Here is a 17,618-nt window from a genome sequence, read left to right as displayed (position 1 = left end):
CTTGGGCAAGACACTGAACCCCACCTTGCCTCTGGTGGAAGGTTGGCACCAGTGTTCGGCAGTGGAACCGCCATCAGTGTGTGAATGGGTGAATGGGACAGTGACTGTAAAGCGCTTTGGACCTTCAAGGAAGGAAAAGCACTGCAGAAGTATACACCATTTAATTTAGAAATCAATAACTAAAGTCTCCTGTTTAGTGGCTTTTGCATGAGCTTCTAAAAATCTTGATGATTTCAGTCCTTCTTTTTTAAAATCAATAGTAAAGGCCTGAAGAAAGAACCTTTTTAGCAACAGAGATTCAAAATGAGTATGGGACTTAAGATAGTGAATAAAGTTAAAATCAGTAACCTATAGGTAACTTTTGCTACAAACTACCTCTTTTATTTAATAAACTATTTGTTTTGTGTGAACAGGCACTTCAGCAAACCTTTTAGGACAGACTGAATAGATTTTTGCAGTTACTAACCCCTTTCAGTGGACATCAAAACTCTGGCTTCTGATTAAGACCGTCTAGTCTAATGAGATTAGGTAAAATATCTTGGTTTGACACATTAATGGGGGGGGGGTCTCTAGACCGACCACTACCGACAGGTCTGCAGTTCACCAAGTCTGATGTCAAAGTAAAGGTTATTGCAGGACGAGGTGTGTGTTAGAAAATCTAACACCTTCAAAACTGCTTTGGGAGGAGTTTACATCGGCTGGAAAAAAAAAAAATCAAAGTTTGGTTTGTTAGTTAGCCTCTGGGGGTGGAATTATTTAACAGTTCCAGAGATAAACAGTCCTGCATTTTTTATTCCAGTGGTTCTCAAACTTTTTTATATGATGTAACCTGTGTGAAATACTTTTTTTAACCAAGTCCCTATCAAAGACATCTTTATTTCAGCTTTTGAAGAGGCATTACAAAGTGTTTTACAGAGAGAAAATAATCAAGCAGCTTTAAAACTCACATAAAACATTTAAATCAAGAAAGGATTTAACAAACAAAGCACCACACCAATTTCCTCTTACAGAAGCTAAATGCCAATTTTGGTGGTGTCTCCTAAAACATTTAGAAAAAAAATGAGGGAAAAGTACTAAAGATTTGTTTTGTTGTATAAAAATGATTCTAAACCTAACTGTAAATAGCCACGTTTGAGGGGAAATATTTTACTTAAATCATGAGTTCATTGTCGAAGTTCTCCAGGTGGCAGTGTTTAACAAGTATGGTAATATGGTTGAGACTCTAAAGATTTAGAATAAAATAAATAAGTAAAAAATATTTAATGACCTGCCCCCGGCTTTTTAGGTATGTTTTTCTGACTTAGACTTTTTTAAATACTATATTTGAAAAAAAAATCAGAAGTACTCCATTAATACTCCTGTATTCAACACACCCAGGAGTAAAAGTACTTATTTGAGAACCACTATTTTAGACTTTCCGCGTATACACTGCTATGGTACTAAACTAACTCCATAGTAAACATAGGGGGCATAGATGAAGTGCTGACATGCCATAATAGACTTAGAACTACAACGTCAATATTTGTTCCGCCCAATTAAAACAGCTTTTACCTTCTCCAGCTTCAAGGTATTTTAAATTAAAATTAGTGTATGCATTTTCGACCATTATTTGAAGTCTTAACAAAAGGAGATTTTATATACCCATTATTTTATTGTTTCCCCTAAATGTTGTGGGAAAAATGTGGTTGAATATATGAAAGACGATTTAAAAAAAAAAGATTCACTTTTGGGTCTTAACAAATAAAATTTAAAGACAAAATAGTTTGCTTGAAAGCAAACAGCCATTATCAGAGCGCGCGAGCTCCTTGTTTGTGTGCCCGCGTGCGTGTTGCTGAGTCAGTCGCGAGTCCAGCTCGCAGCGCACGCGCCCTTGTCGGTTTCCTCTGTCAGTTGGAACAGTTTCCCCCGCCGACGTCGTTCACGCGGCGTGGACACGGATCCGCGGAGCTATCGCCGCCGTCAGCCAAACGTGTTTCCAGCCTCTCACAAGTTGCTTGCCCGTTGGCGCATTGGCCGCCCATGGGCGCCGCTGTTCCCCCCCACTCTGCTGTTGCTCCGCCGTGGGTCCAGCGGGGGCTGTCCGGTGCGTCTCTCTGCGGTCGGTTCGGGACGGTGTCGACTCGAGCTCTGCTTTTATGAATGAAAAACGAGCCGGGACAATGCGAGTGACTGCTGTGCTCGCCAGCAGCAGCAGAAGCAGCGGCCGGGCTCCCGGGGGGGCCGGGCGCAGATGAAAGGGATTAACGGCGGAGCGGCTCATTGCGGAAAACTGCAGACTGGCGTGGAAACGTGAGGAAACGGGCTCCATAGCGTAGAGCAGCGGAACGAAACCGCTGTGTCACCACAAGATGTAAGTTCCTCTGAAGATGCCACTCATAAACAAACAAGAAGATTCGTTTTTTTTTATTTTGTCCCTTATAATGATTTTTAAATCATCTGTGATTTTATAATCAAAACAAACAGTGTCCTCTCAGGTGTGATAAATGCCTTGAAGCTGCCTCTTCTGTTATTCCCAGTGACATAATGATGCACTGCCTCCGTGATAGACATGAATAATAGGCTTCAGTGTGTCCACTCGATCTGAGAGCAGAACCTGTCTGCCTCGCAGGTCCATCCACATCGTGGCTCTTGGCAGCGAGTGTCCTGGAGGAGTAGGACCCGGGGAGGAGATCATGGGCCAGGGGCAGCTGCAGGGCGGCTTGCTGTGGAGCTACCTTGGTCATGGTGCGCTGGTGGGACCATGCGAGCTGGAAGGCAGTGTGCACAACCCGGCTTTTATGGAATACACCTCACGTGTGTTTGGAGATGTCACTGTGGTGGTTAGGGATTGCCCCAGTTGGGTAAGAGTTAAAAGATCATGGATTACTATTATTTTTTTTTTACCAACATGTAAAAAAAAAAAGTCGTGTTAAGACCCACTCTGATGAAAATGGTGTTTTTTGACATGTTTTTGTAGCATTTTTCTCATGATGGAGGACATAAAAAAAGATTAAAATTGAGTATTTCTTTATTCTATTTTTTTGTGAATCAGGAGCAGAGGAAAAAATGGTTGCAAAAGGCTTGTAGTTGTGACGTTGACTCAGACCTACTCGGACTAATCACTGTTTACGTACATCCTCTGGCTCCAACATGCAGGAAAATTAATTTTTCCCGGAGCCAAAGGTATTTTCTATGGGTGACATCATACTCGCTTAGTCTAGTTCTCTTATACAGTCAATGGCCACAAGCTCTCTGCTCCGCACCATTCTGATGCATACAACTAGATCCATGTACGTTATTCGTTTTCCTCGTCTAAGTTGGCTCAGAACTGTGCGGCTGGATAGCTCGATTATTGCTCACCATTTTTGTTGCATCTGTAATATTTGGTTGGGGTTTTGAGGGGCTGTATGTTAGCAGAAAAGCCTGTAGACAGATGAATGATGGACAGGGGACGGACTTACTCTGCGCCAACAGTCCCGCCCACAGTTGAAATTTCTAACGAACTACTGCCACTCTACAGAAAATATGTCCTAGAAAATGACAGGTTTTTTGATTTTGGCTAGAAACAACATAATCATAATTAAAAGACAACTGGGAACATTTTTACGATAGATCACAAGATGATCGGAGTGGGACTTTGAAGTTGATATATGTTAAACAAAACAAAGGTGTGTCTTTTTATTCCTGGAGGGCTGCTTCTTTTGCTCATCTGCTTTTGCCCCTCAGAGGACAACAGTGCAGCGTTTCAGAATTCCAAGGCCCTCTGCAGGCTGATTGCAGGCTTCATGAAAATGTCTCAATCCTTAGAGGACAGCATTTTAACATGCAATGCACAAAAACCCAGATGAAAGACCTTTTGCTCTAAATAGCACATGAATCTTTCATTCACACGTCCTATTATATGGCTGTCGATCCACGCTCCGAAGTGTTTTCTAGATCTGTCAGTCTCTTCTTTTTTTTAAATTCAATTTGCTCTGAGGATTCAGTTGAGTGTTCATTGTATTTTTTCCTGCCTAATGAGTGGAATCAGGTTGGTTTGGAACAGCTAGTCCTTGGGGGTAAAGTCCCAAGAGCTAGCAGCAAAGAGGTATTTAGACTTAGGAGGGGAAGGGTTAGTGTTATCTGAAGTAGGATTTATAGTTCCAGCTTTGTATGCAGATGGTCCAGTGTATTGGAGTTCTGACATTAATATGACCCTCCTCCTGTGTCTCTGCTCATCGCATTCTTGTCTTTTCCAGGACTTGTTGGACAGCGACTGGGCCAGTGTGCGGAAAGTTCTTGAGCAAGCCGACATACTGGTCATCAAATATTCTGTTACCGACAAGCTGGCCTTCCAGCAGGTCCGAAATGGCTACGCCCCGAGACTCCGACCTCTCCTAAGACACTGGGGGGTGCCGGTCATCCTCGTCGCTGTTGGGGCACGGCTGAATGGTGAGCAAGGTTTGAAGCATTCACTAGACTGAGTGACCCCCCCCCCCCCCCTCGCTTTTCAAAATGGAAGTACCTGCTGGTTTCAAAGAGCCAAAAACCCATATTTGTTCTTGATATTTTCTCAGTAATGCAAGTTATTCATGTCATAAACTGGCCAATCAGATCTCTCAATAAATAAATGTGATATTACGTCCAACGTTCAAAACGTTGACTGACCATTTCTGATTCCAACATGGTGTATTGCAAAAAAAAATAGCGACTGAATTGACTTCATTTAGTTTGACCTGGAAGTAAGTCATTTTTCTATGGGTGACATCACACTTACCAGTTCTCTTCTACAGTCAATGGTATGAATACAAAATAAAACAGTATTTCTTAACCTTTCAGCTTTCTGAGTTTGAAACTGTGCGATTGTGGGATCTGCTTTCTGCTGCTTCAGTTGCTGCATTTGGTTTTAGGATAACATCAAGCTCTTCTCAATGGTTGAGTGAGATGACTGTTTATGCCCTTTGTCCTCTGGTGGGTCCTCCTAGTAATGAGGAAAATGCTCATGATTAAAGCTCACATGTTTCCCTGAAGCAAAAACATCCAGTTCATTTTGGAAGCAAGCAAAAATCTGCAGCGTCAGTTCGAAGACACACCATAACGTTTCCCCTACTGCAAGCAAGTCAAGTATTTGGGAGCCTTGCTTGAAGCTTATTGATACAATAGGTGTTTACATACACGCACGCTGGTACTTCTCTGATGCTGCGAGCAAATCTATTGCAGACACGGTGACCTCTGTTGAAGCCAAATTTGGTAAACAAGCCCATCAAACATAGCAGGCTGTATTTTTAGCATGTCTATTCAACACTCTTTGAGTTCCCGTCAGAGCCCTGTGCTGCAGAGCGATCCCAGCACAAGTCTCTGCTGTATTTGTTTGTCTGCTTGTGTTTTTTTGTGGTTGCGGGGAATATTTTCCTTCTATCCCCCTCATGACTGCGGAGGATGGCAGTTGAGCTTCAAGTGTTTCTTCTTGATTTGACTTTAGATCACCTTAGGGCACTAAAACACCCACATTAAAAGAAATATTAAAGTGAGTATGGGAGCATGAGGAGGCCATTGGCAGATTCTCTTTAAAGACCCATTCTGATGAATATCATGGTTTGGGTGTTTTTAACATGTTCTTGTGGCATTTTTCTGATGATGGAGAACACATATGAAGAAAATTAAACTTAAAAATGTTTCTTTGTTCGAATTTGTTGTGAATCAGGAGAAGAAAAAAAAAAGAAGTTTGAAAAAGCTTGCAGTTGTGACGTAGAATCTACAACCAGCAGGTTTTTTTAAACATTGATTTGCTATTTATGCAGTCGTACTGTATGATTAAAAGACCACTGGGACACTTTTGAAAGGGATCAGAAGATGAATTGGAGTGGGACCTAAAAGGGCGTGGGTATGAACCCTGAAATACGCATGCTCCTTCCCCTTATATCTCAAGTCACAGTATGTCAAAGGCTCACACATACCCCCTCGCTCTTGGACACACACGCTCAGCCTAGTCCCGTCTCTGTGTCATGCCTCTAGGTTATTAGCGGTATGATTTATCAAATGCCTCAGCACTTAGCTGGATGTCCTGCTCTTACTGCCTCCAACCCCTTCCCCTCCTCCTCTTTTGTGCAATCGTACTGTAGTCTTTTCATCTCCATCAAGATAATCCGTTTTGTTTTCTGCCCAACTCTGCCGCTGCGGTCCCCATGCATACATGCCAGTCTGCACAAGTTGGCCCTCCTGCACAGACTGCTGCAGATTTTAGCCATTTTTTACTCTAGACGTTTAGCAGAGAGATTTAATACCTGCAGTGTGTGGAGGTAAATTCTCCCTTTAGTGCTGTAATTGCAGACACTTCATAAAGCTACATCTGCAGTTATTGCCTAAAGACGCGCACTATGTTCAACATGAACATGGTGAATAATTCAGTGTCAAACTCTGTAGTTGGAACATCTACTTTGCATGTTAAGAAAGGTTTACGTGTTCTTCCACTCAATTCTCAGCAATAGGATGTGCTATCCTTTTTAGATATGTTAAATCTTGAGCAGACGGTGTGCTGATTCACATCTTTATCAGCTTTTATTATGACCAAACTGTTATAGCAGTTTAGATCTTTGTGTTGTAAAGATTGTGACCTAGTTATGTTTTAATCTACGAGACACAGAACAGTCAATTTGTAAAGTTAGGAGTAAAGCTTTTCCTTCCATCTCAGGTTTAGTCTGTTATACAGGCAGAATCCAATTAGTTTCGTCTTTCCTAAAAAGGCATTACATCCTATTCAGATGCTGCTTCCACTGTGCATTCTGTCCTGCTGTTTAGATGAAGGCCCTCCCTGTACGTGTCCATTGTGTGCATCAGACTGGAGCAGCAGTGTACCTCACAGTGAAGGTTTGCAGCTGTCCAGGGACCTGGGGGCGACCTACCTGGAGTTGCCCTCTCTCAACCATGTCTTTGTCGGTCGCTACTTTGGCAGTGTGGTAAGTGATGGTTTGAAGTTACTAAAAATGACGTGAAGTTAATATTCTTGTGTTTATACGGAATGTGTGTTCTTCTTAGCTGGAATACTTCATGATTCAGTGTCTGAAACACAAAGCCAAAGAAAGGCCAGAGAAGAGGAGAGGGAATAAAGTGAATGAACTCCGACCACCTTTCCTAGAACAGCCGGGTAAGTGGGAATCAGTGGCGTTTACCAGCTGACAATGCCTTTATTAGGCTAGTTTTAATGTCTTGTCAAGCTCCCAACAGCCGATTAAAAATAAATAAATAAATAAAAAATACTAATCTTTATGGTAAATCTTTGTCACATTTAAATTCACACACTTACTTTATGTTATTATCTTTCTGCTGTACTTGGTGAACATTCTGACTGGATTGTACCTTCTTGAGCTTGCATAGCCATAAAAAGAGCTGAGCAACAAAGCAGCAGAGGGAGATCAATATTCTCTGTTCCAAACTAGAAATAAGGAAGAGACACAAAAACGTTCAGTGCACTACTTTTCTGCAGAGACATGCTTATTTTAGGAGAACAACTGAATTGGCTTCCTGGATTTGAGACATCTTAGTGTGGGATGCAATTAGTTTATCCAAAGACTTAACGTCAATGAAATTACTTTAAGATCAAATTATTTTTTATAGAAGAGCTCTCCTTTTTTGTGGTGTATCCTGAACTTCATTTTGACTTGAATTTTCATTTTTCGATAAATGTACATTAAAGGGTGTTATTTAACGAATAAAATGGAATATGTGACATCAAATTTGACGGATGACTGCCTATCAGAAGTCTGGCTTCCAAAACAATGAGGTTATATTACAAAGTAATACGATCTTTACACCTAAAGAAAGAAGTCCCAAACTCATAAAGATAGAATTCCAGATCAATGAGTTGTAAAGCCACACAAGTTAAACCTCCAAAAACAAAAAGTATGCTGTTAACTTTTTGGCTGAAAGTGTTCCTAAATGAATGCTGAGATTTTGAATCAGTAACCAAAAAAAGAGCAAAAAAACAAAGAGATTCTGATTTACTGCAGGCTTATTTAAACTGCGGCCAAACCAATCAGATCCTGCTAACTCCAAAAACATGAATAATGAAGGGATAAGTGATCGTGCTGATCAAAGGAGGCTAAAATGCACAGTTTCTGAAGGCTGTTTAGAGAGAGGAAGTGTAACAAATCCTCAAAATATCAAACCAGGCTGGGGCTTTTGAGAGAGACATGTTCCAACTCTCTCTATTTGGATGTTTTTGGACCATATTCAGTTCAATTCAATTTATATAGTCCAATATTAAAACACAGTTGTCTCAACGGTCCTCACCAATTGCACAAAACATAAAATCAGTCATAAAATACAATAGCTACCGGGTAATTGCTAAACTAAACACCCTAAACTAAACTGGGCATCCCTGCCCTTAGACCCTCCTTCTCAGAAAGGAAAAACTCCCTAAAAAAACCCTGATTGCAGGAAAAAAAAGAAACCTCAGGGAAGTCCACATGACGGAGGGATCCTCTCCCAGGACGGATAGGCCATGTTCCAAGATTTCGTCTGCTCCATATCATTCTTTCACCACAACCCATTTTTTATTCTTTATTTTAAAATGACCAAAAAATTACTGTTGAAAAGAAAAATTCCATAACAACAATATCCAGAATCCTTTAATTGTATTTTCACAACAGTATTCTGATCTGGATTTACCATGCTGCAACCTTTACTGTTATTTTCTTTCAAAATAAAAGCATCGGAAAATACTTAACACAGAGCGTGACACAAAACAAGTGTTAAAAATTGATCGCAGCCCTTTTCTGCTGTGTGTCTGAATCTTAAGTAATCAGTAGTGTTCTGCCAAAAGTGGCAGCAAGTGCCGAGGAATTTATTGGTGCTCGTCCAGCAACACCTAACTCACCTTGTGGTGGATCTTAAATCAATTATGACATGCACTGACTCAGGAGCGACACCACTTTTATGGCTTAATCAGAGCGGCAGTAAAAAGGCAGACATGAGAAGGTGGGATGCAGTATAGAGTACAAAGCACAAGAAAAAGCAGCATAATTGGACATTAATTTGTGAAGGAATCCCAGTGTGCAGAATTCCTTCTCCAACCAGTAGATTTGACATTTTTATGTATTCTGACTTTCTGAATTCATAAATTATAAAGCTGGAAGATTTTTTTCTATTTTTTGTGGGTTTTTTTTTTTGAGGGTGGACTTTTTTGTTTACTCACTGCCACTGTTGGTGGTGAGGCTTTTTCTTTTCCCTTTGTCAGTTGTTTCAGCTTTAAACATTAACCTTAATAAAGATTAACTTTGGAGCTTTTCCTTGTTGTTTTTTGCTGTGATTGATTTTTTTTAACCAAGATTCTGTAAAACGTCACTTGTAGACGTCAACTTAGTAGATCTGCAGCTTAATGTTATATACAACATCCTATTTTTGACACTGAATTATAGATCCAATTTTACTAAATGTGTTAAAACTTTATTAGCAAGGGCACGTTACTAAAACGAGTTGTTTCATGTTAAAGATAGTATTTCAAAATGATGCAGGATTATTTCTTATCCATGTCTTCAACTACGCTTTTACTGTCAAAACTACTTTGTTCGTCCAAATACACTGGATTTTTCTCTGGCAAAATGTCTCGCTAAGCCATGTGAGCTCATTTTAGCCCTAATTGTTCATTACAGACTCCTCCAATTTTCCTGTCCTTTGACTCTTATTCCTCCTTGCTGCTTCTTCCTCCCCATCTCGCAGCTCGCCTTCCCCCTATCCGAGTGGAGGAGTCCAGCTTCTCCCAGGACATGCAGTGGTTGTTGGAGCGTGGTGTGCAGTTTGCCGACGTTGCTTTCTATGCCGGGGAATCTGGAAAAGAATTGGGCTGGGCACACGCAGCTGTTCTGTGTGCTGTCAGCCCGTACTTTAGACAGCTGCTCCTGGGGCCCAAAAGCAGGTAGGAGACATGGTCTTTTGGTGCAGAACGTACAGCTTAAAAAGCTAAACCACTAGCTGAGGTGGCAGCCAGCACAAGATCAGCTATCATACCAGACTGTGCCATTAGTGCGAGTGTTCATTGTGTTTTTGTGTTTGTCAGGGAACGGCCTCAGTCCCGTTGTGTTTGTCGAGAGAGGGAAGGAGCTTCCCATTCACTGCTCTCAACCTGGGATGGGAGCATTATTGATGACATGCCTCGGTCAGACGGACACGTGACCGGACGCCTTACGCGACTCGTGGTGAAGGACCCCCTCCTGTGTATGTGCTTGTGGGAGACTCTCATGTTCATTTACAGAGGTAAAGCCTACCAGTTAAACTCATTTGGCTATGATGAATAAATTAATGTAAAAAAAAATCTATCTTTTTTCAAAGATCTTCTAAACCCATTTTGTTCCTTTCGGGGTAATAGGGCTGCTGGAGCCTATCCCGACCACTCGTAGGGGAAGGCAGGGGACATCCTGGACAGGTCGCTAGCCTGTTGCAGGATCTATCTTTATCTTTACAAAAAATAAAATCCATGAATTGATTTCCTTAATAGGCTTTTACTAGTTTGTGTTTTTGGCAAAAACTGCTTTTTTTGTTAGTTTTGTTGACTGTAAGAATTCCTAAGCTAAAGGTTTTATTTGTGCTCTACAAGTTATAGGAAAAGTGTTTTGTGATGACCAAATACATTTGGTCAATTTAAAATCCATCCATCCATCCATCCATCCATCCATCCATCCATCCATCCATCCATCCATCCATCCATCCATCCATCCATCCATCCATCCATCCATCCATCCATCCATCCATCCATCCATTTATCCTTCTGAACCCACTGAATCCCTTCTGAGATCACTGGGTTACTGAAGCTAACGTTAGGCTACACCCTGAACAGGTCACCAGTCCATCAAATTTAATATAAGTTAAAAGTGAAGTAAATAACTATTTAACATTGATATTTAATTTCATTATGAAATTGAATCAATCTATTAACGTGAATTGAAATGGAATAGATTAAATGTACTTGGAGCCATATTTGGCTCTAGAAGCTTGCCTTTTGAATGTAATTGTTTAGCATTCTGCAAACTATTATATAATCCTTGTGCTATTCCAGGCACTTTACCATTGGGAGTTGGGTCATCTAGACCCACTAGACAGTGCTCTGAACCTTTTTTCTTCAATGATTTTTGATCTTCACTGGTGTCCATGGATTACATGAAAACGTTCCACCTTTATCCACATTTGTCATGATAGGGAGAACATGTCAATGCAAGGGGGGGGGGTCATCTAAGATAGCACAAGGGTTAACCTTTCTACACCAGAATCTGCTGAATTACTTAAGCAAATATTTGTTGTTTTATTTTTATATTTTTACTTTTAACCCCCTCCACGAAGTCTACAGGGAGTCACAGTCAGTACTGTTTCCTTTTCTTTCTGTTTCTGAGCAAAAAAATGAAACTTTTTCTTACCTGTTCCGCTCTGGGCTCTGAAAGTGCCGGCTCCGAGAAAGTCTCTGTGTTCCTTTCTCGCTGTGGATCTTGAATGACCACAGGCAGCCGAAGGCCATAAGCCTCCTCTTGGGCCTTGTCCAAACTTTCATTACACAGAGGAACAGCGATCACTCAAACTGCTCTCGGTAGTATGCAATTATTGTATTTTAATCTGGACCCCAATCCCTTATTTTGTAATGGTATGATCTGGCACTGATGTTTTAACCGACATTTTCACTTGGCAGCCACTTGCGTTGGTGTCGGCTCATTTTTGTGAAAATCAGTCAACGGAGACAAACTGAGAGAAGTTACTCTGTAAGTCCCCTTTCACAGAAATGATGAAAAGTGTAATGAAAGGAACATAACTGTTCACATTTGCTCTACCCCTCAGGGATACACATGCATGCAGGCACCGAGCTCCCAGCTCTGTGTGCTGCCTGTTAGGCTGCACCCTTCATGTGTGTAAAGCTTAGTTTAAGTGGTATTAATTTTGCTGCAGCGTAAATAAAAATCTCTTCCGTGCGGGGCTTATAGTCTGCAGAGCTGTGCTTGCAGCACATAAGATCACATCGCCCGCGCACGCCAGCACTTCTTAACAAGCATGTGTACAAATCCTTATAGCAAAAAAAAAAAAAAAAAAGCTTTTCCAGCATCTGATTCATGGCTGCCTGTTAGCATGTATGTGAGCAGCATTGACGCTCTGACATGAGCACCAGAGGTAGACACACATACTGGTAAAGAGTGAGAGCAGAGAGGAGGAAGATTACAGGCTGATTCTCTGTGAGTGATTCCATGAATAAGAATAAGAGCAAGCGACGATATATGAAGAGAGCAGTGTGGGTTTTTTCAAGCTCACACATTGCCGTATAGCACAAGTCTGTGTTCTTTTTTAAAGTGAAATAAGAAGAGGAAAGCAAAGAGGGGAGGTAAAAAGGAAGATGGTAAAATATGAAGAGAGAATGGTAGGAAATGGTACAATGTTTAGTTATGGTTTTGGTGAAAAAAAATGTCATTTTGCAATATATTTGTGTGTGTGTGTTTGTATGGTTTTGACCAAAAAGGAATAGTGGAGTATGTGTGCACGGCCAAGTGGAACGGGAATGTCAGTGTTTCCATAAACCCCTGTAGGGCAGACAATGTGAAGTCGTGTATGAAACTACTAAAGTTAACCTTCAACATGAAGGGTCCCGTTGTGTGTTTGAAAAAGCTGACATCATATAAAGCGCGGGTATTACAGCATTGACTTGAAATTGGCTGGATGCATTCTTTACTCAGTGAAATATTCAGAGCTCGGTGGGCAGATGTGAGATGTTCATTTTGCAGCAAACCCTGAACAGGCTGAGATGGTAGAACAAGCATTTTTCTTCCATAAACGATTGAATGAATTCCTTTATACTGTGATTCATTTGACTGAATTATCAGAACGATGCCCCACTGCCACCGCAGCACGCCCACGCTCTGGCTTTTTGTCACTCCACAGTGTGAAGACGATCACAACAGGCCATGACTTTGCTGGAGTGACATTAACTCCCTGAGACTTTGTCTCTCTCTTGAAATATTGAAATTGTCACTTACTTGTGATTGTGTGCATGTGTGTGCTCTTCAGATGTAGAGCATGCACATCCACACAGATGAACCAGAGTGTTCTTTGGCAGAAAATCAACTCTTATTTTTAGTCCAGATTGTCCTTGCCCGAGAATCTAACATAACTTTTTTTTTTGTTTTCCAGGATGCTGCTCAAACATATACTATTGTCAGTAAAATTGCACAGATTAACTTCAGTCTGCCTAACTTGCATCTGGAGGGTTTGTTGCTGTAAAGTGGTATTGTGAGAGTTTAATATTTTTGTTTTTAGCTGCACTTATTTGTCAGACTATGTGGCTTTTTTCTATAAACTGAATAGATTAGGAAAAATCCTCCACTATAATAATTGTTTTATATCTAGCTGGAACAAAGATTATCCTCGGAGTTCCTGAGCTACTCCCTAAACCTCCATTGAAGGTATCTTTACTGTGGTGTGTTGCCACCAATAATCCCTCTATCAGCCATCATTAAAACTAATGATGGCCTAAATCCTGGATGGCACAGCTTCCTTAATGGCCCACTAAGGAAGCTGTAAAGAACTGAAGATTCACAGCATGAAAGTGAACTTGTTTCCTGTGGATTTTGAATTGGTAATAAACCAACGGTTGTCTTTTTAGTTAGCGTTGCAAACCTCATGGAGTTTTATCACATTTTTTGGACAGTTTTTCAAATCTTCACCTTAACTAGTTTTTATTCAAACTTAATTTTTTCTATTGTATATTTATATATTAATTGCTCTTTGAAATGGAAAAAATATATATATCCCACGGTTGGAGAAACACTTTTAGCTAACATTTAGACTAGAGAACAAAAATAATCTTTATCGACAACATTATTATTTTTACACATAATGGGTGTATTACAAGAGTGCACAAGTTCATTAAAGTTTTAAAGGGTTCCTTTATGCCGAGCTGTTGGACTACAATATCAGTCAGGTTAAGGTCTGGACTTTGGCTGCTCTTTTGTGTCTTTTAAAGCTTCTCTGTTGTAAAAAAGTTCAGAGTAATTGTTGTAAAATCCAGATTAGAGCAACTCTTTGAAGGAGTTCATGGTTGATTCAAAAGGACTCCAAGGTGCTCTGCTCCTCTTGGCTGCGAAGACGATGAGATTTTATCAGTCCTCCACTTCCATGCTTAAAAACTGGAGTGAGCACTTTGCAATGATGTAGTTTGTACCGTAACAAAGCCACAAATCTATTTTTTTGCTCTAGATTTTAATATTCCAGAGACTTGTAGTCTTTGCAGAAGCAGCTTTGCTAACCAGAGCCATGATTCCATGTTGTTTGATAGGAAAAAAAGTACATCTTATGCCTTCTGGACATGCTCTGTTAGTATAATTTTGTTATAAACCTGGTAAACCTGGTACTCCATGAAAGAATTAAACTGACCTGTACTGAGGTTGGATTCACTTGATGGCCACAAAACATAAGAACTTACAATAAAATACAGACAAACATTGTGGTTTCACTGTCTAAGGACTCATTTACATCAGACTTTGTGTTCATTTGGTTTGCCTGTGCCATCATTTAAATTGCAATAAAGGTTCACCTTAAGGGACTTTTCTCCAAAAGTGTTAAACATGTGGCAGCACAGCAGATCAAGGAATCATTACGAGTATTTTGCTGTCAAACCAGGTTCCTTTACATTTTTAATATTCCCCTTTTTTTGTAGAGTCTGTCTTCTTCTAGGCCTCATCATCTCCATTGTTGGTTCTTTGACCTTTATTTTTAAATTACATTGTTAACTGATGTTGCATGAAAATGTACATGCCTCATCCTATAGGGTAGGGTGCTCGTGATTTATGAGAATATTCTTTTCTTTTCCTCAGAGGGCAGAGCAGCTGTTAAGACGTGCTCATGGTTGCAGATTTGTAGTTCAAGGTTTAGGTATTCTAGAGAGCATTCAGAATATTTGTTTGTGAAGAGACTTTAAAGATACTGTGTTGACATGCTGAAAAAATAACTTTTACATGCTCTTACCTTTGTTTTTATGCCCCCCCCCCTTAAGAAAGATTAAATAGTTTTATCATTATTCTTTTATAGTATTTTTGAAAGTTAAGTTTTGGCTTCAGCAGATAAGTGCTTAAAACAGGCTTTTAAGATGCTTTTAAACCTGTGAATTAGGAGAAAATGAGCTGACACACTTGATGGGACAAACTGAAAGGAAAAGAAGAAGATACTTCAGTAGGGAGCAATATGGGCTTTTAGAAAAAGCAAACTTTTGCAGTTCAAGAAAAAACACCTGTAGAAACCCCAAAAAAAAGGCAAGCACCAAAGATGGTTCTGTAATAAAAAATGTTGACGATGATGATCTTTATTTTTGTTGGAGGACCAAAAGAGCATTTACATTGAAAGAAAATAAGCCTTTGATTGTATAAAAGCTGACATAGAACACATTAAAACAAACTAAGGAATCGTACAGTAAATGAACATACCCACAATCAGACACCTGAAAACTGACACCTGGGGCCTCATTTATAAAACTTTGCGTAGGATTTGCGTCAGAAGTGGCGTACGGATGAAACATAGGACGTGCGTACGCACAGAAATATTCGGATTTATAAAACCGTGCGCACGCACATCCTACGCATCTTTCCCTTTATAAATCACAACCGATTCTAAATGCAGCGCAGCTTTTGCGGCTACATGACACGCCCATAGTTGCCCATAAATAGTCCGTGAAACGCCCACAAATTAATATTCATGGCTTGCTAAATCATGGCACACACCGAGGGGAAATCAAAAAAACGTAACTTCAGTCAATGTGAAGTAGAAGTTATCGTTGGCTAGGTGGAAAAGAGGAGAAAAGTGTTGTTTGGGGCACAGTGTGGGCATTACTAATGCCAAAAAGGCACGTGAGCGGCAAACGGTGGCAGACGCCGTAAATGCTGCAGCCTCACAACCTCGGACCGTGGCCGAAATAAAAAAGAAATGAAAGAAATCATCGGACATCAAAGTCGAGGCAAAAAAACGTCTAGCGCTGCATCGGCAGAGTGTGTCCGCCACGTGGGGGGGGGGACCGGAGCTGACCCCTCTTGATGAGAAACTGGCCGCTATTATTGGGGAATCCCTATTAAGTCCCCCTTATCGGCGTCCTCCTCCGCCACAGTCACCTGACTGAGACGGAGGGGACGCCGACGCGCCAGGGTCAGGGTGACACAGGTAAGAGAAATAATTCAAATGAATGCAGTCAAGTCACATGTATGCAGGCTACACAATTACAGATTATTAATATAGAACAATTTTATTTTAGTTGCTGGGTGTTCCAGCGGGGCCAGTGGTTACGATGCTGCAGCTGAGCAGCCGTCTGGCCCCAGCGTCTCCACGGCACGCGGCTCTCAACCCTCCAGCAGTGGACGCGTCCTCACCGATGCATTCCTTGAAATGCAGAGGGAAGTCAGTAGTTCAATCAGAGAGGTGGCCAAGGAGTTGGGCGAAATCAAGATCGCCCTGACTGAAATAAACTGCACAATGAGGGAATTCTTAAATAAATAATATTTTCCACACCTCTTTTTCTTTACAAGCGACGCATCACTTCCAAACGCTGGCGCACAGCAGCAGCAAATGGCTCAAATGCGTGGGGATGGGGTTCAGGGTCGGGGCCAACACAGCAATCAGCGCCAGGGGGTAGAGGCACGTTTTTAAGCTGTGCCACATTGTGTAGCACAGCACATGCCAGCACGATTTGGCACACACTGTCACTTTCACGTGTTTCTTCCATCTGCCGACGGTGTCGCCATTTCTCATTTCACCCGTTTTTGTGCGTACGCCTGGGTCAGAGCTTGCGTGGAGGACCGCACATTTTCCCGTCAAGTTTGCTTTTTATAAATCTCAACTATTGCGTAGAGAGTGGCGTACGCCTTCTTTTGTGCGTACGCAACGTTTATAAATGAGGCCCCAGGTAGCACTGACCACCGGCAGTTCATGGGTAGCATGACGCAAACTAAAATACAGAGAAACAACATAAAATATCACACAAGCATGCATAACATTAATTACAAAGTCAAATCTTTACAATTGGCTGTTTAGAGGCCTGCTTTAAAAAGGCATTGAAAAAGTTTGGTTATTATTTGTGCCAAGGCCCCTCAAGGTGATGCTGGTTTTTCTGAATTGAAAAGAAAAAAAACAGCAGTGTCTTTTAGGCTTATATGTTTAAAAGGAACGCTCATAGCTTCAGTAGCTCAGTGTAACTACTCTGCAGTTTCTAATAGCTCTAAAAGTTTCCTAAGGTGATTTTAACAAATAAAGCTGGGTGTCATTAGTTTAGAAGTAAAAAGAAATATGGCTAAACAACATTGAAACTTTCAATTTATGTACAAAACAAAAAAAGAAGAATTTGTAGTAAACTAAATTGGTTCTAGTTACAATCCTTGTGGAACACCAAAGTAGGACTGCTTGATACAAGGATCAAGTTAATAAGGTGACTGTTGGTCACCATCAGTGGGTCACTTGTTACTTAAAAAATTAGTTCTGCTAAAATAGTGTATTGCATTTCTCTTAAAACAGTAAAATTGTGACTGAAGGTCAGTGTTTGTATACTGTAAAGAGTTACCATATAACTTAAAAATAGTTTAAAGTTAAAAGGAGTGTTTGATATTGGATTGTAATTAGCTGGAACATCAAGATAGTAGTGAGATTTATGATAGGATTTA

At 40.7% G+C, this 17,618-nt stretch overlaps 1 protein-coding gene across 1 annotated transcript in view; it reads left to right on the top strand.

The window, feature by feature from the left end:
* The first annotated feature begins 1,814 nt into the window (after window positions 1-1,814).
* Window positions 1,815-17,618, top strand: part of rhobtb3 (Rho related BTB domain containing 3) — a 26,036-nt gene continuing 10,232 nt past the window's right edge. The window contains exons 1-7 of the mRNA XM_011475122.3: window positions 1,815-2,350; window positions 2,609-2,840; window positions 4,218-4,410; window positions 6,757-6,914; window positions 6,994-7,102; window positions 9,676-9,871; window positions 10,013-10,209. Coding sequence (XP_011473424.1) covers window positions 2,349-2,350; window positions 2,609-2,840; window positions 4,218-4,410; window positions 6,757-6,914; window positions 6,994-7,102; window positions 9,676-9,871; window positions 10,013-10,209 — 1,087 coding nt within the window. The 5' untranslated portion in view covers window positions 1,815-2,348. The remainder of the gene's footprint in view (window positions 2,351-2,608; window positions 2,841-4,217; window positions 4,411-6,756; window positions 6,915-6,993; window positions 7,103-9,675; window positions 9,872-10,012; window positions 10,210-17,618) is intronic.

Source organism: Oryzias latipes, chromosome 5, assembly GCF_002234675.1.
Source record: "Oryzias latipes chromosome 5, ASM223467v1".
Taxonomy (NCBI): Eukaryota; Metazoa; Chordata; class Actinopteri; order Beloniformes; family Adrianichthyidae; genus Oryzias; species Oryzias latipes.
The sequence above is the reverse complement of the archived record's forward strand: the minus strand, read 5'-3'. Positions and strand labels throughout refer to the sequence as shown.